Source organism: Folsomia candida, unplaced genomic scaffold (genome assembly GCF_002217175.1).
Source record: "Folsomia candida strain VU population unplaced genomic scaffold, ASM221717v1 Fcan01_Sc011, whole genome shotgun sequence".
Taxonomy (NCBI): Eukaryota; Metazoa; Arthropoda; class Collembola; order Entomobryomorpha; family Isotomidae; genus Folsomia; species Folsomia candida.
In genome coordinates, this window is record NW_019091203.1 from 4,183,304 (window position 1) to 4,206,466 (window position 23,163).

General features: G+C 36.2%; 3 protein-coding genes and 1 long non-coding RNA gene across 5 annotated transcripts; 1 reads left to right on the forward strand and 3 right to left on the reverse strand.

Annotated features, from left to right (window-relative positions):
* Positions 1 to 1,549: 1,549 nt before the first annotated feature.
* On the reverse strand, positions 1,550 to 3,929 carry LOC110854885 (trypsin-1). Its single transcript, XM_022103313.1, has 5 exons — positions 3,845 to 3,929; positions 3,613 to 3,779; positions 3,074 to 3,198; positions 2,238 to 2,608; positions 1,550 to 1,704 (listed from the first exon to the last, which is right to left on the reverse strand). The coding sequence occupies exons 1-5, from the start codon at positions 3,927 to 3,929 to the stop codon at positions 1,550 to 1,552; spliced, it is 903 nt and encodes a 300-aa protein (XP_021959005.1).
* A 1,694-nt stretch (positions 3,930 to 5,623) lies between these two features.
* On the forward strand, positions 5,624 to 9,609 carry LOC110854959 (neutral ceramidase). The gene is made up of 8 exons (XM_022103386.2): positions 5,624 to 5,826; positions 6,253 to 6,557; positions 6,984 to 7,267; positions 7,425 to 7,611; positions 7,877 to 8,167; positions 8,486 to 8,825; positions 8,941 to 9,233; positions 9,306 to 9,609. The coding sequence occupies exons 1-8, from the start codon at positions 5,683 to 5,685 to the stop codon at positions 9,469 to 9,471; spliced, it is 2,010 nt and encodes a 669-aa protein (XP_021959078.1). The 5' UTR covers positions 5,624 to 5,682; the 3' UTR covers positions 9,472 to 9,609.
* Positions 9,610 to 10,940: 1,331 nt separating this feature from the next.
* LOC110854999 lies at positions 10,941 to 16,521 on the reverse strand. Of its 2 annotated transcripts, XR_002548399.2 has the most exons (4): positions 16,367 to 16,521; positions 15,958 to 16,021; positions 15,757 to 15,869; positions 10,941 to 11,063 (listed from the first exon to the last, which is right to left on the reverse strand). It is a non-coding gene; the product is annotated as an uncharacterized LOC110854999 (long non-coding RNA). The 2 variants fall into 2 exon arrangements; XR_002548398.2 differs by lacking the exon at positions 10,941 to 11,063 and having other exon boundaries at positions 11,240 to 15,869.
* A 1,870-nt stretch (positions 16,522 to 18,391) lies between these two features.
* On the reverse strand, positions 18,392 to 22,662 carry LOC110854886 (glucose dehydrogenase [FAD, quinone]). Its single transcript, XM_035855582.1, has 8 exons — positions 22,494 to 22,662; positions 22,331 to 22,393; positions 21,708 to 21,850; positions 21,224 to 21,410; positions 21,030 to 21,161; positions 20,842 to 20,963; positions 18,528 to 18,779; positions 18,392 to 18,468 (listed from the first exon to the last, which is right to left on the reverse strand). The coding sequence occupies exons 1-8, from the start codon at positions 22,660 to 22,662 to the stop codon at positions 18,406 to 18,408; spliced, it is 1,131 nt and encodes a 376-aa protein (XP_035711475.1). The 3' UTR covers positions 18,392 to 18,405.
* Positions 22,663 to 23,163: the final 501 nt, after the last annotated feature.

Genomic DNA, 23,163 nt, shown 5'->3' on the forward strand with positions numbered 1-23,163 from the left:
ATTAAATAAAGGATGAAACAACAACTGGGTAGATTTTACTCAGTTGTTACGATATCGCTTACGTCTCATCCTCACCTCTTCCATGACACTTGGTCGTAAACTTTAAGAAAAACCCAAACGACCACTTGTTTTATGAATGGACTTCACCGTAAAAAAATGTGTAATGTACATATGCCAAGTACCCACCCATTACCGTGTGGGCGATGTCAAATGTATAAAATACAAACATACATGATTATCATATAAATAAATATAGTGTCATTTTAATTTAAAATCTCAATCGCTTTGACGCTACTTTTTGTTAGCTTCGTTTGACTCGATTTTATTTATTCATGTATGTATATATAAGAAAATATTTTGCATGCGATATCCGACATTTTAATTCATTCCCCACCAAACGACTGGTCAGCTTATTCGTCAAGACATTGCTTCCACCCTCTCGACGTTTTGGTGCTTGGCTGACATTTCTTTCCAAACGCTGCACAGTTTTCCTGTCGCAACGGAATTCTTACCATGGCATTTATACGCGGTGTGCTGGGAACACTTGTTGCGTGGGGTTAGCTCGTGGCCGCAGTAGTTTTGATAAATATCCTTGTAGTCGAAATGTGGTGGGCACGTGCATTTGCCTTTTTTTAATTTGAGGATCCCTCTTGAATCGTTCGGCAGGGGTATTTTCGTCAGACAATTCGGCCCCAATTATTGCAAGGCGAGCGGAGATAATCAAAAAGACAACAGAGGCGGTTGAAAGGCCTGACATCTCGATGCGAGTGACAAATACGTCAATCTAGATAAGACATGAATAATTAACTAAGTAATATTGGTTTCCTTATTGGAAATATTTAAATAGTTTTGGGCGATTACTTGAGAAATGTTAGTACTTATTACGGTGAACGGTTTTGTATCAGTTTATTCTTGGCAAATGTACGGCCCGGAGTATGATTCGAGTTAGATTGATTGCTCGCGAAGCACGGTTCAGATTTTAAGTAAAAAAAAATACGACGTATTTCCGTTCATTCGGTTTATTTTCTGCGCTTTATTGCGTCATTGTATATTTTATTATGAAGCCATTCATGCATGGAATCCACCAGTCGTGTCAAATGAAAAATAACTACAAAATTTTTGCAAAATATTTAATTTGTGCACGTTCTTAGCTTGTGTAATTGTTACAAGTTTAACTACCCGATAACGATTGTAATAATATCAAATATGTATAGTCAAAATGATACAGTTGATAATTGTTCTTACATAGGTGTATTCGAACCGAAAGGATATGACGTACTCACATATTACTTATTCGTAGCTTAAGAATAAAGCTCAAATTGCTTTTAGTTGTAAAGTGAAGTTCAAAAGTTTTAAGAAATGTGGACCGTGTCCTAATAGTTTCTTTCTGTAGGGGATTGAGTGAATTGGTGGTGCTGACCCGTTAAACCTGACATGCCGAACAATAATTAAGGATCCTGGCCAAATTTAATTTTGCATTTAATGAATGTACTGAATGTAAATGATTGCTTATTTTTAATCTACTTTTTCTTAAGTATTCTTAACTTGCTTAAGATTTAAGGTCGATGAATATTGATTTTTCTGGATTTCCTGCCTCCCCCTTTCCTCCATAATTCATACCCTTAATATTCTCTTCAATCCAGTCCACATAGGCAGAAATTTTGGTATACACGGCCGGATACTGGTTCGACGCACAGCCTTTACCTGCAAAAAAATATTTCATTCCTTTTATGGCAAATCTTGAAAGAATCTCAATTGCAGCAGAAATTTGTCTGACTTAATTACTGAAAATATTATCCGAACATGCCTTCGTTTCAATATGACAAGTTGACATTAGTTGATTTGCAAAAAAAAACTGTTTATCATAACTGGCTGTATCAAAATAAATACTAATTTGAATCCGTAAATACATGCATACATAGTTTAAATCCATGCTTGTAATGGCGAACTTACACGGTCATGGTTAATTCTTAAAATCCGTAGGTTCTGTAATATTATTTTTCACACTTTTGCCCCATAAAAAGACGCCTTTCATCTTTGGAAATTTATAGAAACTTGTAAGCTAATTTTCCTTCGAAATGTTTTTAAAGTTTGTAAATAGTTTACAGAATTTATTGAGTGAACAATGTTACAAGGGCTGTGTAAAATAGCCGGCTATGAGGAAATTCATAGATATCTGTATTTATGTAGATATGAAATTTCACAAAATCAGATATATTTGATCTACTTGACGTTACCGAAGGATACGATTCCTACAACCGTGTAGTCTACCGTGTTCCTCCCAATATGCAGCGGACCACCGGAGTCCCCTTTGCAGCTGCTTTTTCCTTCACCACCCACGCAAATCTGCACATCCGACACATACTTGACGCGGGTGGGTTCGTACGCCTGTTTGCAGACAGAATCAGGTCTTAAGGCGACCGTGGCCTTTTGTAGAATGTCGCTTACTTCGGTGTTATTCTGATTAGTAAGCCCCCACCCGGCCACAACCATTTTCTTGGAAGGTTTTGTCGACTTCTTTGCTATTCGGGCTGGTTGAATGAAGGGGTTGCTGAAGGTCAGTGGACGTGTTAGTCGGAACAAGGCAATGTCATGAGTAAAAGTTGTCCTGAAATGAGGTACATAAAATAAAGTTAAAACTGCGTACTTATCTATGCTGAAAAAAAATACCAGTAGACAATAGATAAACAATTGTTACACAAATGTATGAATGCATACAATTGGTTGTCAAACGAATAATTTAGAAAAAATAAGGGAGCGTGGAGGTCAATTACTTATGTAAGTACAGGGTGGTTAAAATGTCACGCTTCAATGGAAAATTTTTCCATGGAAAAAATTCGTAAATTTCTATTAGTTACTAAAATTTAGTCTCTAAAATTCAACATTTTAAGAATTTTGTCATCAGTGTTCCATCAGTTTTGATAATAATTAGAATGATCTCAATCTCAAATCATGTGATTAATGGAGAATTAGGGGTTCTTCTTATTGAAAAATTTTTCACTGTAGCGTGACATTTTAATCACCCTGTATAAATATATGAAGTTCATATAAATAAATATTTACTCTTGCTTACTGGTTGAAATTTTCATGTACTATTATTTCCGCGACCTTTGCCACAACCTCCATTCCGTCGTCCGCATTTTGGACATGTTCTCCTAGCACGAACGTTGCCCATTCAGGTGGTCCAGCACAATGTGCCTAGGTTTTTAAATTTCTATATTAATCATAATCTGCTTTAACGATACCCACAAAATTCGCCCAATGTGTCGCGTAACTTGAATCTTGGAGCAATCGCACTTGATTGCATTCTTACATAAAAATAGTGCTACCCTTTTGAAATGTAAATATACTCTAAATAAATATGTATGTAATTAAGGACGCTATTTACTTATACTAATTCTAGGGCAACATTAAATTTATAAAGAGTTTACTTTATGAAAGGGGAAATTGATTACTTTACTCTATAATGACTCTACTTTGCTCTCTCTGAATTTACTTTCATTTACTTAACACACAATTCAGAGTCGATTTACCTTTGAAAAGAGTAAAATTATTTTTAAGAGGGTTGAGACTATGTACACATGTAGCAGATTAAGTAAGCATCCCACTAACCGCGCCCAGAATGAAATTTTCGTTGATTATCGTCCCTGCACAGAAGTGTTTGCCATCCACACGTAATTGGGCGATCCATGGAAACTCGCCTTGTCGAGCTTTACTTCCTCCCACGATTCGGTAAAAGCTGTCTGGCTCGTTGACCAACATATCATTCTTTCCGTTACCTAAACAAAAAATTATTATGTTAATAAATTAATTCTCGCAAATTTATAAGATTTTTATTACTCGCCGTTTGTAGTAGTCGTTTGATCAGGGAGGAGGAAGAATGTTAAAACATGTGACAGAGAGACCAAAAATATTCTGCGTGGTGACATCATGAAAAGAACTTTTTGTATGGAAGTAACAAAAGAGTGAATTAAGCTGTAATATTTTTGATACAATGGAACAATTGCATTGTGTCTGGCACGTGTTTAACAAGTTTTGCATTAAAAATGCAGGGCTGCAAATTCTAATTTTTGGTTGGACGAGGGCAAGCCTTTCTCATCTGCCATTAATATATTATCATCCCGCAGTCCCGAATATAAATTAAGGGTCATTGTCTCTAAGGTATTGATTGACCAATGAAGAAAAACCTTGAGTTACACATAAGCTTCTGAAGAAAACTCTCATCGAGCTACCACGTGTTCTACTTATATCGATGGTGAACAGATTCCCAATTTCCCAATTCATTTGTAAGTCTTGCTTGTCAATCTTGCAAGTTAGCTGGCAACCTCAGATAAGGAGATTGAAAATCTCCGACCAAACCTTGAAATATATGAAGTTGATACCGGTCGATATTAAAATTATCCCAGTCCATAAAAATTTGTCACTCGTATGGTAAAGCTTCGATGTCAAGCTGCTCATTATACATCTATTAATACACGGTACTACTTATCGATGCCACTTTGGTAGAGTTATAACAAAGCCTGGTATTGAATTTCTAAAATGACGTCAGTTAGTCCTAGTGGTATTGCATCTGCATACCCCCTCAAAGAATGATCCCCATGACATTGGTTTTACCGAGTGTGTCACAATCTAATCTCGTCACCACACTTGCTCCGTCAATGAATCAACTCAATTAAAGTCTGGTGTTAAGCGTCAGTTAAGTATTTCACAATTATGTATCAATATCTAATCTACTCGTACATACAAATACAGTGGACGCGGAATGCTAGCCCAGTCACACTTTTCATACTTCGTTGACAATATTTGAAGAGATTATGAGGAACATGAAGACGAAAATGAGGCCGTCTTTTACAATGTGGTTATTGTTGGAACGACGGAAGTAAAATAAATACATATATATATATAATATGCACTCTTAAAAATAACGGTATTCCTTTGAAACTTAAATCCGTTCTGAATTTCAGACCAAGTATGTAAACTAATAAAGTAACAGAATAAACTTTACGCCTTATCAAGTTACTATGAATTTAGTCTAGTTTACTTATTTACTTACGTATGTATATATTTACCTTTCATAGAATTCACAGTGGGTTTACTCATAAAAGAGTAACTTCATTTTTAAGAGTGTATGAATGAAAGTATTTATTATATGTATTAAAATATGATCAAAATATTACTCTTAGCAAAACGGTATTGAATCATCACCAAACGGGGAGCCCACATGACTTAACCAAATTGTGATAATATTTACCCCACATTGTGATAAATCTTCCCCACATTGTGTTAAATCCTCACTATCCAGTGCTAGGTTTACACATTGTGGGGAAGATTTATCACAATGTGGGGTAAATATTATCACAATTTGGTTAAGTCATGTGGGCTCCCCGTTTGGTGATGATTCAATACCGCTTTGCTAAGTGTGTATCAATTAAACGATTAAAACTGTAAATAAACCTTTAATAAACGATTTATAAATGAAGGTTTTTGAACACGTGCATTCCATGTTGTTCATCTTGTTCACCCTTGTCGTGCCCCCGATGTCCTCCTCGTTCCGCGATGCGTGTATCCATCATGTATTGCCAATTATTGCTTAATTGACTACTCCAATTTTCTGCCACACCTTTACTCGTCCTTCTCACGAGCACATTTTCACATTTCTGGAGCCGAGTAATTTTTCGTATAATGAAAACTTCAGAGTTTTCCTACGCTTGTATTCTTTTTGCGGTGGGTTTTATTTCTGCCACGTGGGGAACTGATACCGATGGCGTTTACAAAATTGGCGTGGGCGTGGGCGATATTACAGGACCTCCGGCCGGTATTGTTTTGGTAAGTGGCTACACAAATGTTATCAATATTTCTGAAAATAATGAAATTTTAAGAAACTAATACATACACATGAGGGGGTCGAGAAGGTTTAAAACCTGGATAATACAATTATTTTTATGCACCTTGAAAATCCGGTATTAAAGAATACCACGCTGTATTGATTTACGACCTTACCAAAGTTTAATTGATAAGTAATGCCGTGCACAAATTACTGGCCATTAAAGTTTTATCAGATCGATTGTAAATTTTTAAGGAACGGAATAATTTTAATACCAAATGGTAGCAACTTTAATATTAAAAAATCAAAACCATCGTGACTTTACAAGGTTTTTAGCACTGTACAAACAAAAATATGTATATGTAGGTCGCATAGTTTAGTTCCCTCAAGAAGAGATGTAAATATTTAAATTTACATATTTTTTTCAGAACGGTCACATCAACCCTTTCACATACGCGGCGGGAATTCATACGCGTCAATATGCCCGCGCCTTCGTCGTGGAATCCATCACTACGGGAAACGTGATAACTTACGTAACTTGCGACATGGGGATGATCGACCACTCAATGAAGCCCGCTGTTGTGGCGAAACTCGCCGCAAAGTTCGGCTCCAAATACAATGAGAGCAACATTTTGATAAGCGGGACTCACACGCACAGCGGGGTTTCTGGCTTCATGACGTATTTCGCCTACTTGGTGATCGAGTCGCAAAAATTCAATCCGATTAGTTACTGGTACGTGATGTATTTAAATTCGTCGCTGTTTAAGTTTCCCCTTGAAAATGCATAGTTTTGATAGAAAAAATCTTAGAAACATGTGTGCTGACCTCAATGTTTTTCAGTCTGGACAGCATTTAGGCACATTTTAAACGCTTTGCTTCTGCACGAAACGTGATTTGATTTCCGATTAAAGTTATTAAATACTGCCAACTAGCTGGACGTAGTCTCATTTGCTTATACCTTATCTATGTACCTGATATTTAAAATTCCTATTGCTGAACTAATTAGATTTCCGTGTTTAAATCCGAACACCACCAATTTTTTGCGTCTTTCTGCAGGATGTATTTATCAAGTCTCATAACAGAAATTCATAAATTCAAATGAATCTATCTTTCTCGCTAAAAACCATCTCAAGATTTCCACTCATTCATTGTCCACTAGGGCTGCGGTCGACGGGATAGTTGACGCCATCACGGCCGCCGAGCTTTCTTTGCAAGACGGTAAAATCTTTTGGCATCAAGGCGAACTCCTCGACACGAACAGAAATCGGAGAATGGATCAGTACGAAATGAATCCACAAGAGGAGCGGGACGCTTATCCATATTCCGTCGATAAGGACATGATCATCCTCAAATTTGTCGATCTGGCGGACAACCCGATCGGACTGTTCGCCTGGTACCCGCTCCACCCACTCTCCTTCAACCAGCGGGAGGATAACCCACTCGGTAAATATTTGTGGCAAAATTTATTAATAAAAGTTTAAATAATTTAAGGTTCTTAATATAAAGAATGATTATATTTGTTCAAATTTTTGAAGTGATTTATTGGCGGATTTTAGGGAGAATCTGAAAGTCTGAAGGTTCTGCTTATGTAATTCCCTAGTTTGCTCGGAATCCACGGGGTACGCTGCCGTCCTTTTCGATGCTGCTCTTAATCCGGCAGGAACATTGCCGGGCAAAGGCAAATTCGTGTCTGGTTTTGGCTCCACGAATTTGGGCGACGTTGCCCCCGACAATAATGACCCAATCATAAGCCCAAGCCGAATCGACCTCACGGACGATATGAGAAAGTAAGTTCATTTTTTAGCACATATTTGAAGATATTGGTTTACCGACAATTATGTTACACCTTGGGAAACTTGGTCCAAAAAAGGTTTTTGTGTTTGCGGGAAACTTGAGTCTAACCGCTGTGGACAAATCGTTCACTCTTAAAAACAATGTTATCTGTTAGAAAAATTAAATGCACCCTAATTTTTCATATCACACATATGTCATACTTTCCTCCGGTCTATTCAACAATCCTACTACATATATTCCGCTTATTACTATTCGCAGGTTACGTAACAATGGGAACAAACTATTCAACAAGGCGACTCAATTATTCAACGATATCGCAAACCTTCAGCCAATTTCCGGTCCGATTGGATCCGTTCATCGTTATGTGGACACGGAAACGATTGAAGTTCAACGTTTCGACGAATCAACGGGTCAAACACAGACCATGTCGTTGTGCAAGGGTGCCCTCGGTTTCGGCTATGTGGGTCTCGACCCGGAAGAATTCCCATTTCTTGAAACTATCAGAGACCTCATCAAAGCCCCTTCAGAAGAAATGGTTCAATGCCAAAGGTTAGTAAGAGAAAGGGCACTAATCGGCCCTTTCGGCCACGTGGGTTTTTGAACTTTTAAAATATCCTCGAGCCGAAACCAGCAAAAATTTAATAAGTCTTAATTCTACGGAACGTATGTTTAAACCACATCAACCATTTTGGTTTTGACGCTAACTTAAAGAAAAACTTATCGATTAAAGTTGTCTTATCAATTGACTAGTTACATATTTACATAATCGACGAGTTTAATTTTGAAATTCCCTACCTATATTTATTACAGTGTTTTGAATGGCTAATACATACTTTTCCCCTAATATCGCTCTATCATTCCACACAGTCCTAAAATTGTGGCCCTCGCCGCAGGAGAGATGGACGACCCTTGGCAGTGGGCTCCATCTATCGTGGAGTTGCAGAATCTCCAGCTTGGTTCTATCTTCTTGGCCGGTGTTCCCGGGGAATTCACCACAATGGCGGGTCGTCGCGTTCGGAACGCTATTTTCAACGCTACCGGGGACAAAGTCATCGTAGCCGGGTTGTCGAACAACTACATCAACTATGTCGCAACACCGGAGGAGTACGAATTTCAGGAGTATGAAGCCGGTGCGACGGCATACGGAAGAAACACGCTACCCGTGATTACAACCCTTCTTCAAGAAATGGCGGTAGCTTTGAAAGACGTAAGTACCTTTACAACACAATAAACTAAAATAAACTGCAGCTATAGCCAGAAACCTATTTGTCGATAAGTGGGAGATAAAATAATTTGCATAATTCTAAATCACCAATTCGTAGGGAACCCCGGAGTCCATCCCGATTGGTGATCCAGCCCCAAGTTTTCTTCATCTGCTCCCTGACGACGTTAAACCTAGGGCGGATCCCACTCCAACGAATGGAGCTGAATTTGGCGACGTTATCATCGATGTTGGACCCACCTACACAGTCATTACAGAGACCGAAGTACGTGCCGTTTTTTACGCCGGGTCCCCCAGAAATTCGCCCATGCGGAAGGGAACATTTCTAACGGTTGATAAACTTGAGGACGGAAGGTGGACCACGGTTAAAACGGATGCTGACGTTGACACAGCGTAAGTTTACTTTGCATGAAGGAACAGCCAATGTTTCTGAATAATTTGTTCATTTAATTACTGGGATTTCAGGTTTTACTGGAATCTTGTTAACCATCATGGTGAGATTTCCTGGTTTGTGGACCCCTCCTTCCCTAAAGGAACGTATCGACTTCGACACTTCGGTTACTACAGAATTATAGAGGACGGAATTTCCATCCCGTACAGTGGAACGTCATCCCAATTTATTTTACTCTAAATAAAAATGGTATAAAATTGTTTCCTTTCAGTCCAATGTTTCCACCTAATTGCAAAATTTAAAAATTTACATCAGCGTTGGTTAGAATGTATTGAAATAAAATTATTCCTCTAGTAAGCGTTAAGTTGTGAAATCGCATGGTTGATTGTTTGTCTACTCACTGGTAGGTAGCGTGATAATTCCCCAAATTGAGGTTTGAAACCCGGAAAAAAATTATCCCGTCAGCGGCCATTTTGTTCCATCAGTTCCATTTTTTCATGCACACGTACATAAAAAACTGCCCTTAAAGGGTGTTAATTTACATAAAGCTCGCATGCTACAATGAATATTGACAGATGGCACTGATTTTGTGGCTCCAAATGACAAAAGCTTTGAAATATTTTTCATATTTGATGTTGATTTTGTTCCCTTAAATCAAAGAAAAATAAACCGTAGTAACGTTAGAAGTAGCTCACCCTGTAATATTGATTTGGTTATAAGTTGCCCCAAAGGTGCAGAAAAATGCAACAAGATAGATACATAATTTTTATGCCATTATGTACCAATGGTGCAGAAAAATCCAACAAAGTAGATCAATAATTTTTATGCAATATTGCACCAATGGTGCAGAACAATTAAACAAAATAGATTAATAATTATTATGCATCGAGGAAAGTCCAAAAATTGTGCATCACTGATGCAGAATTACCTACGAACGAACAACGATAATTTTGAAAAATTGACGGCAAAATTGTCTAATAAAATCCGCCGAGTAGTATGCATTATTGGTGCGTTATGCATCAAAGCCCTCAATTCTTTCGCATCATTTGGTGTTTCCGATTGTCAGATACCAACGGTGCTATAAATTTATGAAAAAATGGAGCAGGGACATTTTAATTAGCATCAATTGATGCAAAAAGGTCGTTAACAGACAGACGGACAGACAGACGGACGGACAGGAGGAATTCAATAGCTCTCATGCTACGCAGGGTTAGCTAATAACGGGTGCAATCTGAGTCAAAATAAATAAATCGCCATGCACTCATTTGCATACGTCGGATATGAATGAAAAATGACTTTTTCCATTTATTGACCTACAGTCGCCAAACTTTCTGAGAATGTTTATGGTCACCAGTAGGTCACGCAGGTCAAAGCATATTTTCTCATATTTGTCATTTTTTCGGGTTTTGTGACAGTCATATTCTTGATCCTATTTTCGGGCTTTTTGGTTGATTTTATGATTTTAGGCCAAATTCTTAGATTTTCCTACCTAATCGCCAGAAAATGATAAAAAACTCAGTTTTCTCACAATGATTCATTGTGAGAAACTTTCAGAAATTTACGTTCACTTTCGCCTAAGGTGATTTAATTTATTCGGAATGCATTAAATCACCCCAGAACTGGTTTATTTGATAAAAAATGAGCATTACAAGAAAATCTATCAAAAATTAAGCCCAAAATTAAAAAATAAAGTCATTTTTATGGTCATATTTTGGGGATTTTTACGGTCATTTTGTATTCATATTTTGAGGTTTTATCAGTCATTCATAACCGACGTCTGATCATTTGCCGAGTGTGAGTGTGACTCCTGAACTCAACTCAACCCAGCAGTTCTATTAAATTGAAAAAGTGGAGAATTTATTAGTAAGCTGCATTTAATAGTGGAGTTTTCTTCTACAACTTTGTAATTATAATTATTTATCCATGCATTAATAAGAAATTTTGTGAATAATTATAATTACAAAATTTTTATAATTTAGAATACTTATTTAAATTAAACTATTAAGAATTAAAATTGTAAGTGTTTTATTATTCTTCATACTAATATTTATACAAAAGTCAATTATCCATTCACAAAGTAGTAAGCGTATGCATATTTATCTATCGCGATTAATTACATTTTAATCGCTGCTTAAATATAATGAGAAATTCAAAGTACTACTATTATTCTTAGGTCAGGCTATTTCATATTGTTTTCTATTGAAAAATATATTAAATATTTTATTCAAATTTAGATTTAGCATAATATTAATTAATAAAGAAATAAATATATACATCCGGGCAAATTTTACTGCTTTCAATACAATTTAATGAAAATTTTCTTCCCTTCAAGTGCTAAAAATTTCAACCATGTTTAGCAGAATCCAGAATGGTAACGATTATAATTGTTACATTGTAGCTTAGGCCTATCATTTATCAAGTGTTTGAATGTTATGATAGATTTTTTAAGCTGTGAAAGTGAAATTACTTGTCGCCAAGATGATAATTTCCGATATAATCATGTACATATGTACATATTTTATCAATTTATGTAATTTTTGGCCCCTCGGATCAGAATCCATATTCCAAAATAAGACATCTCTTTCAAAATAATTTTCGGCCTAATCTACTTGAAATCGTTGTTGCAGAAAAAATGGGCTACAATTATAAGTACTCACAACTGTTACCACCATGCATCACGTGGACCCTTACGAAATAATCTAGCTCATCTTATTTATTAATCTGATTTTCTAAACTATGAAATTCTCCAGCTACTGGAATTCATCTCAACAAATATGTACTAGTTATTTTACTATTTTTAAATATTCCAGCATACCACGTGGAAATGAGCACAACGCAGAAAAATTTACATACCGTAAAGACTCTATTTATAGCCGGGTCTAAAGACGAAACAAATCCGAATATACAATTTTAAACCGGGTATAGTTAGAGACCCAGGTAAATTATTTTTCAGTTGTGCATAACTTGAAGCATCTAAAAACGGACGTTAAAGGAATGGCATAATTCAGGACAACCTTATTAAATTTTTCAAAGTTGGGCTCAAGACCCGGCTATAAATAGAGTATTTACGGTATGTTTGTCCATATGCATAACAACATCAAATTAGTACAATAAATTTGGCGCTGTTTTTAACTTAGACATCTATCCGCTAATCGTATTACGAGTTGAAACAAGGGTACGACTCAAATCTGAAAACGGTATGATTGCCGTCCATTTTAATACAATTTGATCCTACCATGAACTTCGTGGCATGAAGTGCGTAAAATGAATTTGCGAAACAATATTCTCCAAAATATTATTTATGAAGGTACAACTCGTTTGAAATACCGTTCAAACGTGGCAAACGTTAGGTTACGTTGGCTCAATTCGGATTGGTTACAGTTTGAGCCACGAAAGAAAAATAATTTGTAGCGGAAAAGTTTTTACCATCACTGGACTTACACATTTTCATTTACTACTCTGAAGAAGATATGATCAGAGGCAACAATTAGATATGGTAAGGTATTTCAAAATTACTTAACTAATGTGGCCACAGCAGTCCGGGATGTATATGCTCGGCCTACTGCCATGCCTGGGGTAAATATATCATATAAATATTAACCCTAAAATCCTGATGTGATTGAATAATATTCTGACAGTGGTTATTATTAAAGAGAAAAACAAGGTGTCAGTAATTTCTCATGGGTAGGAATGGGTTCGGATCGGATCGGATCGGATTTTGGGGTCTTCGGATCAATCCGACTCGGATTATGCCCGGTATCGGATTGATCCGAGGCGGATTGACCGACCAATCCGATCCGATTCGGATCAATCCGACGGATTTCGGATCGGATCGGATCGGATTACTAAACCGGTTATATAAAATCCAATACTGGCAATAATTACATACATCTGTAGTACATATTGCTTTTGTCAGATCTAAAGAAATCGGGCTTTTCACCGCTTAAACTCATTTGCGTACGTACACCACCACCATCGTGTGAATATGCAGATAGTGCCGTATGCACTGGCCCATAATCCATTCTTTGTTTTGTAACAAAGGAGGAGGAACCCAGTAGGAGTAGGTTGACCCATACCTATTTTTCAAAATTGTCATATATAGTAGAGCTGAAATTGCTGAGGTTGCTTTTGGCTTAAACAATATGAATTAAAATCGGGGCAATTTTTATCTGGAGGGAGCCAATTGGGTGACCTTTACGGATTTTTTAAATCGTCGTATCAAGCTGAAATTTGCTACATAGACTGCTAATTGATACTGTTAGAAGAATATGAATTTAAATTTTTTAATTGGAAAATCAATTTAAATTTTTAAATTGGAAAAATCAATTTAAATTTTTAAGTTGGAAAAGTAAGTCAATTTAAATTTTTAAATTGTTTTTTGATATGCATTTACGATAAAATGTCATTCAAAAAGTGGGATTGAGGGATAATCACGTTGGTCTGACTCGGGCTATATCAAGTCTACAAAGTAGGTTTTGAGTTTGCATACGGCCCTTAGAAAAAATCTCACTGGTACCCTGCAGCAGAGTCATAAGCGGCCTCGTTTTAAATTTGAACGCGATTTCTTTAGAAAAGCCATGAGCAATAGTATGTGTACCTACTCAAGAGATGATAATAATACTACCCAATATGCATTACATATACACTAGGTTCAATAATTAATTATTAGTATATGGTTACTAAAAACCGACAAAGCCATCTAAATTTCACCCTTCCTATTGAATAGGCAATAGTTAATAGTGGGGGCAAATTAAATTGCATGATGGATAAACGTTTCTATCTCACACAATGGCCACGATAACAGCTTGATAATTTTCAGGGGGGTAGCCGAAAAATATTGGGGTTGAATCCGTTCCTGAATTTTAAAAATATCGTCCAGGTCAAAAGTCACAATTTTTGACCCAAAAGGTAACTTTTCAAGTTTCATGACGATATGTTTCATTGGAGGCTTTATTTTTATCGATAGCGAAATGTGAACGCACTTTTGATATCTTGAACACAGCCGTGCGGTTTTTTGAACAAAGTAGCGAATTTTTTAATAAGGCGAGTTTTGACAAATTGTTAAAATTCGCCTTACTAAAAAATTCACTACTTCAAAAAATCGTCCGGAAATGTACAACATATCAATATGTTCACATCCAGTTGAGCTATATATTTGTCAAGAAATAAAACCCCATAGTAAAGCAAGTCAACGCGAGACTTGAGAAGTGCGCTTGTTAGTCAAAAATAGTGACCCTTAGCTTTTTGCATTAGCTTTAACTAATAGCTTTTTGAAATTTTTCAAAAATAAGGACGTGATCCAATCACAATATTTCTGGGATTGCACCCTGCAAATTTTCAAGCTATGATCGTGGCCATCGTTTGAGATAGAACACTTTATCCATCCTACACTTTAATTTTCTTCACTGTAATTAATAATTAATTACCGTTCACCAAATATTATAGGCTTGAAAAAATCTAAAAGCTTCGTGACAGATTATTTCGTAGTGCTTTCGAACAACCAAATAACCTCTTAGAAAATTTATCAACGAATTGCGACTATTAATATTAACTGAACAAGAATTTTTGACTTTGCCCAATCAATTTTAGACGCATGTGTTGACAAATTATGTTCGAGGTAGGATAGGGAGAGAGAGAGAGATTATTTTTTGAAATCTGTCGTAATTTGTCAAATATGTGAGTGGCAAACTGTAGGATGAATAGAGGATGCAAGCTGGATTCCTCCAAATAATGCAATCCGAAATCCGATCCGAAATCCAATGGAAAGCCTCGGATTGATCCGATCGGATTTTTAAACCAATCCGATCCGACCGGATCGGAAAAAACCTTAATCCGATCCGACATAATCCGACGGATTAGGATCGGATCGGATTTCTTCGGATCGGATTACCCATTCCTACTCATGGGTAACGCGTATGGCTAACTTTTCAGTGTATGGATAACAATAAATGTTACATTTTATTTATTGTTAGTTGTTGTTAAAATTTTAAACCGGTAGTTCCAGTTTTTCTTTATCGCACTCTTACATACCGGCAGATAGATTACGAGATCACTGTATTTGTTTATACTACGACCATACTGCACGCGGGGAATTTTAAAATTCCCAATGTTCTTGGAAATTTGAAAAAATAGTGACATGCATTACGTAATTAAAAAATAATTTATGGAAATTAGAAATTTTTTTTCCCATGTACATAATGATTAATTTTTTTAAGGAACTTGCGGACATTTAAGTGAGCTTGGGAATTTTTTTAAGAGAAAAATATGTACACATATTCCTGCAAGTTCATAAATGCATTTTTGCTTCCTGCAAATTTATATATGTATGTACAAATCTGCTGCAAGGTTTTCATTCAAGAAATTAGTTCGTCCTATACAGTACTAATATTGTAAGTTTTAATTTTGAGACGACGAAAATAACCAATACGTGACTAATTTACGTCTTCCAATCGTTCCATTATCCATTCAAGAATAACGAATGTACACACAAATTACCCATATCCGAGATATGTACATTGTATTTACGTAATCGTAGCCGCGTAAATTCTGACGTTCCGGTTTGGCCCTTTCATTGTACGCATGTGAATTTTTAGTAAAGTCACTTCAGAAGTCCGGGGTCCCAACAAACTTGAATTTTTCTGTTTCCACAACAAAATAAAATTTAGAAATGTAAAATTTAATCTGCAAATTTAAACTCCTCCATAATATGAAATGCTTTTTTGGTACCGTTAGAGAATTTAGCAGGAATAATTCATCCATCCTGGGCGGAAATGGATGGTTGTATATGTTCCTAAATTAAAACAAAATGACCATATTGTTAATTAATGCAATTATCTATGTATACATAATATTTATACACATAGTCTTCTCGAAATTAAACTTCTAATATAAACTATATATTGGTATTTATTACAAAGAAGGACATATAGTAAATACTAAAAACATAAATAACCAGATTAGAATTTGAAAGGATAAAGATTAACAATCTACATATGTAGATAACTTTACACTTCTCGATGGGAGGATTTATGTATAAATATATTGCGCAAAATGGATGAAATTAAATACAATAAATGCATTGCAAAATGTTAAAAAGCCTGCACATGTTCAGCAAAAGCATGGTCAAATTATTTACCTAATTAGATTATGTACCTTACTCCCTGGAACTTCGTTTCGAAAATATTTACAACAATTATTTTAAGCACCAAATAATGAATCGTCGCAACCACCTAGTTTACACTAATTGAGCTACTGGTTGAGGCAACATTTACTTTATCTTAATGTGAAGAATGAATAGCACGACGTGGAGGATGACTTGGCACACGACTTCAAGATACATACATATTTAGGTATGACTTACATAAATGAAATAAATTACAAAGTTTGGGATCGACATATGTATGTAAATATGCATGTATGTATGCATATAAATAAATGTAGCTTCTTATCAGTATAACGAGAAGAGTCAGTTATTCAATAAAATCTGCGTATGTTTGGGGATCTGCAGAAGGCATGTGGGAGGCGTCAAGGCATGCTATCTTTCCAATGTTAATAATAACATGGGGCGTATATGTATGTATGTAGGTCATTCGGGTGGGGTAGGGGTAAACCTTTCTCGATAATCGGTCACATGATTTATGTACAGCCCTTGAAATGACAGGGCTGCATACTCATCATGATTGCTGCACAAATTAGTTTTATATGTAAATGTATATGTATTTCTTGGGAATAATAGATATGTACGCACACTTTGTATTTGTACTCCATGCTGAGCACACAGTTATAAAATTGGTATTAAATCATTACTAACCGGAGTACATGGAAATAAATACGATTACGTATGTATGTAGATGGCATTTTGCTCAGATTCTTCATACCAATAACAATTACACTGCCGCTATTCTATGTTTCTTTACGAAACCAATGCAATAAGATAAAATTTGCATAAGATTTATGATCTTATTTGCATCAGATTCATGAAAACGAGACCAATCCATGCACATGCACATTTAGGTACATTATGCAGCATAATTTTCTAACAGTTTGTCCTCACTAGGCATGTATTAGTTAGAAAATTTTTTATTATTAGCTCACCCTGCGTAGCATGAGAGCTATTGAATTCCTCTTGTCCGTCCGTCCGTCCGTCCGTCTGTTGACGAGTTTTTTGCATCAATTGATGCGAATTAATAAGTCCCTGCTCCATTATTACCGGTCTGAGGAGCACCATTGGTATCGAAGAAGCCGTGGCGCAAATGGTGCGAATTAATTGTGCAAATTGATCAAGAAATTACTACAATTTCGGAATAGGTAGCACCGTTAGTATCGAACAATGGGTTATCCAAAATGGTGTGAAACAATTGGGATAATCGATGCAAGATGCACCAAAAGTGCAGAATAACTAATGAATATAATAAAAATCGATCAGGTCCATTCTTTAATAAGTTAATAGCACCATTGGTATCTAACAATTGAGAACCCAAAATGATGCTAAATAATAGGGGCTACTGGACGCAAAACGCACCAATAGTGCAGAATATCCGGGAGAAATAATCATACAATTTTGACATAAAGTTTTCAAAATTATGTAGCCGGCGTGCCGCAAATGCTGCACAAGTGGTCCAACTAAATAATTTGAGCATTTGCTACATTTCTCCGTTTATATTGCACCATTTGTGCAAGAATATATACAAATTATAATCTATTTTGTCGGCTTATTGTGCACCTTCGCGAATGTGCACAATAGCTCTTTGCACCGAAGCTTCAGTGCAAAGTTCTATCTAAATAATTTTGACAGGGTGAGCTACTTCTAACGTTACTACGGTTTATTATTCTTTCTTTGAAATCATTTTACACACATTTATTTCGAAAAAGCTAAACGACCAGCGCCGTACATGAATTTCCCTATCTGAATATTTAAAAAAAATTAGAAAATTTGCACATACATATATTTCCATGGACGAGCATGTCCCCTATTTAGCCGTTATCTAAATACAAATTTATTCATCTTCGAAGTCCTATGAGAATGTGAATTATGTAAATTTTACACATGAAGCATACATCCATATGTACTTGCCCAGAACTCAAACGTGACAAGTATGATGTTAAAATAACACAATTAAGCACATTGGTTCATGCCAAAATCAGCTCTTTTTATTCATTTCGATCGCCTCATTATCATGATTTGCTAATTATTACAGCAGCAACGAAATACAGTACTCCATCAGTTATTGCAAAACTCTGGAAAACAACCTAATTAACCATACTACATTTAAAAAATCTGTATCTTGTGAACTTACCCCAGCTGCCAATTTATTGTAATATTTTGCCTGCTTCCTAATCTCCCTTTTTCGATCATCTAGCACATCCTTTCCTATGGGTGGGAAGGTCAAAGGGGACGAAAGGTTGACAAAGCTATATGAGTAGCTGCCAAGATCAAGTTCTCTGTCCAGGATATCCATCGCGGCGTTATCAATCTTAGCTGCAGCAACGATCATAAGAATTCCAGCGATGGGGAGAAGTACTGCTGCTAAGGCGTGATATCCGGAGTCCTACGCAAATTTACATATACGCGTAGTGTGCATATATATAAATATGTAAGTACATACATATGTACATTCATATTTGCATATATCTTTGGAATCAAAGTTCGGAAAACCGCGGTTTCTAGAAAATCCCAACCCCGAGGGTTTTTCCGGGGTTTTGGGGGTTTTTGTGGGTTTTGTGGGTTTTTGTAGATTTCGGGGTAAATTGAACCAAAATTCCAAAAATTATATATTAGAGAAAAACTAATTTAATATAGGAGGCGTGCAATTTTAAACTCTATCATTGACTTGGACTGTTAAATCGAAAATTCGTGTTTAACATGTAAACATGGAAATATGCAATGAAATTTAAAAATTCAAGTCGCACATGACAATTCTCAAAATTTCATGATGAATCCGACAATATACTAAAGGGAGGCAGCCTGGTGGATACGAATTTGGCCTTGAATAACCCCGGAACGGTTTGTCGTAGCGGGTCAAAATTTTGAACAGAAGAGCATGTTATCCTCAGATAGTTGTGTGCAAAAATTCAACTCTCTACTTTCAAAAATGCCTCCCCCACAGCCCCCAGAAGTTGAGACACTCGTTTCAACTTTTTCCAAACTCCGTCTAAAAAATTCGGTCCCCACAGAAAGATTTTCTTTTCATCTATCCGAACTCAAACAAGTCGATTTGACTTATATCAGGGGATTGTATAGGTATTTCACTATTCCAAATGATTTTTATCCCCAATCTAGGTTCAAGGTCATTTGCATAATCTTGGGTCAACTTTGCCGTCTGGGAGGACGCTCCGTCATGATGAAAAATCACCTTAATTATTATTTTACCGTGCAAATTAGGAAAATTGTATTCTAAAAGTGGTTTCAGTACAAGGTCCACATAATACTTCGAAGATTCCTTCACTTTTTGGGGGACTTTGATAAGTGGGAGGACACCACGACAGGACATTGCACCCACGACCATCAACTGTTTAAAAAAGTTCTCCTCACTGAAAAGCACCAAATTTCTTGAATTTTTTTTCGGCATTTGTCGTGTAGTAAGCTCTTCGAACCCAATTAGTAACTTGTAGGGAAAATAGTTCTTCGTCAATTGTCACCAATAGCTCACTTCTATTCCTCAACAGAATATTCAAATAAAATTTTTTGCAAACACGGGCGAGATTTTTTCTGGAACTATTTGAAATGACTGTCTCAGCTTCTGGGGGCTGTGGGGCAGGCATTTTTCAAAGTAGAAGGCTGAAATTTTGCACACAACTATCTGAGGATAACATGCTCGTCTGTTCAAAATTTTGACCCGCTACGACAAACCGTTCCGGGGTTATTCAAGGTCAAATTCGTATCCACCAGGCCGCCCTCCCTTTGGTACGTTAAGCATTGGCATGCAATATGTATAAGTACAAATACAAATTTTGAAAAATTTTCAGCCGCACGGTCCAAAAATTTTGAAATTCGACCAAACTTGGACGCCCAAGTGGCAAACATGATTGTTAAAATTACTGTCTGGATGAATATCTCCTTTAGTATTGTGATCGCATTTATCTACATCGTCAAACCAACGGCGCCCCAATATTTGTACAGTAGTTGGGCTGAGGTTGGCCACTCTACGTGGACAAATACGGCCGTCTACTTGACCTCCTTGGTATTTGAAGTCTTCACGAAAACTGTGAATATCTCGTCATATTTCATTCTACAAATGTGGTTCGTCAGATCCAATTCCGGAAAGCATTAAGAGTTGGGGAGAACCGATCGCCCCGGCGGACACGATGACCTCATTCCTCGCATGAATGGTTACTTCCTTCCCATGTCTCACATAAGTTACCCCAGTTGCGGCATTATTCTCGTCGAGATTTACCTGCAGGGTGACACACAGTATTGAACTCTGAGTTCCACCTTAAGTAAACTAACATAAAACCAGACTAAACTATATGTATTCATTATCAGGTTAACGTTACCCTAGATTTAGTAAAGCTTGCTTATTTAATACAGAACTCGGTGCGCGTTAAATTTTTAAAATGGTAACATTATACTTAGGAGTGTATTTATAGTTGGCTAGATGTGTTTATACTTACCCTGGTCACATGAGCGTATCGAATTACTTTCAAGTTTTCCCGGGTTAAGGCCGGTTTGATAAATGCTTCATAAACACTGCAACGTTTCCCATTTTTGATCGTGTTTTCAACTTGGGAAAACCCTAAACGGAATTGTATACAAATATTTTAGTCTATAACCTTAATTTGCATAAATATTTCAAAATCACCTTTACTCTGCATGGCGTTCGGATCTTCGACGTGGAAACCCATTTCCTTCGCGGCTTCTAACCACGGCCTTAGCAAAGGGGCAAAGTCAGACGTGGATATGGTTAAAGGTCCACCCGTCCCGTGGAACGATTCTAAATGCACGAGAGGTGATTTTTGACAAAATTTTGAGTGACAAATTAAAAATTAACGTAACCGTTTTTGAAGTTTCCTTGATAGTTTTCCGATTTTTTAAAATATGGCAAAAGGTTTTCATAACTCCATCCCTCATCTTGTGTTAAATTAGCCCAATTATCAAAATCTTTGGGATTTCCTCTCATGTAAACCATGTAGTTGAGATTGCTCGTTCCACCGAGTGATTTACCACGATTGAGAATTATAGACTGAAAAATTGATTAAGTTAAATTGTTTTTGAAAATTACACTCTAAAAATAAGTTTAATCTTTTGATAAGCAAATGGACTCCGAAGTCAATTTAAATTGAGTAAAGTATATTAAATCTAAAGTAAATCTAGCTCTTTATGGAGTCAGCCTTATTCTGGATAAGTCCTTAGTTCAGTTGATTTAATATAGAATTAAAATTGCATCTACTTTTCAACAGGGTTTCATTGTTTTTAAGAGTTCATTTATCCTGGAAAATAGAAATTACTGGAAATTTAAAAATAATGTGAATTTATTTACGTTGTCTCGTAATGACTGGGATGAGTCATTCTGAGGGACCGTTCTATACACCCAATCGGTTTCGGGATGATTCAAATTGTCCGTCATGAAATAGGGGATGTCGTTAAGGGCTGTCGGATCACCGCCTGCCTCCAGAAGGGCAACTGGACATAATTTCAGACAATGTTCAATTTTCTTATTATTTTACAAACTGTTATAACCTACGGGTGAAACCATTGTTATTATGGTGTAAATGAATATTATTAAATATATGTACGTCAATAAGATTGTACACAAATTTCTAATTTTTTAGTTTGTTTGATAAAAAAAACGCGAAAAATGAATTTTTAACACTACTCGGTTTAAAGAAAACTCTTGTCTAAAAATTAACTTTTTATAATCGCCTTTTTTATAAAATGCAAAAGTAATGCTACACATTATTTTTGAGAAATTTTGGTGTCATATTAATTTACGCAGTGCACAAATTTGTGTATTCAGCAGATAATACAATTCTATACATATATATTTTTTTAATTTTTTAATAGGTTGCAGGGCAACCTAGCACTGGACGGACGAATAGACCGATTTCATTGGTAGGTTTCACCCCTTAAGTACATACATTATACAAAAGTTGAATTTTATACCTTGAAATTTCCCACTTTCCGATAACCGGTTGGCAATTACACCCCCGGCCGAACCAGACCCAACTAAATATACATAATCTTAAATCATTTCAAAACTTAAGCAAGTGCAATTCAATGAAAGTTTTTTCCACTAAATTCCCCATTTTTTGACTGATTACCTTACCTACGATAAAATCGAAAATTGCAAATTCCCCCGGTTCATTGATACTTCCTTGATTACGAATAATATCCTCCATCAAGTTGGTTGCTGTCAGTATGGTCGTTAGAGCGGAAATTAAGGGGCCCATGTAACTCATGGATATATTCGCGAGAAGTAATAATGGGGACTCCATTGTCGGTAAGCACGGGTTTTAAGGCAAATACTTCCACCAGATGGAAACAAAACACAGAAATTTTTATGACTTGCTGGAGTCACACGGTGACATAAAATGAAGCACAAATGTGAAAATCAAGACTTTTTTCTACAAACCGTTGGGTTTATCGGGAATGGGTAAAAACATAATGACCTATTTATTAACGCATTTCACATAACTTAGATTTTTGTATTTATTAAAAGTGGAACATAATTGACGTTAAATGCTTGCGTCTGCAACCTTAAGCTTAGTGCGCAGGACGGATTTTTCACATGGCAAAGTTTAGCAAAAACGACAATAAGAAACTTATACAAACAACATTTTGGAATTGATTTATAGAAACGCTCCAATTAGAGCATGAAATAAGGTTTTTTCGAATACCGAATTTTAGCTTCGGTAATACTGAAGGCCGTAAAATACCGAATATGTAGTAGTTTTGAAAAATTACACCTTTATTGCATGTTCTAGCTTCCATTCTTT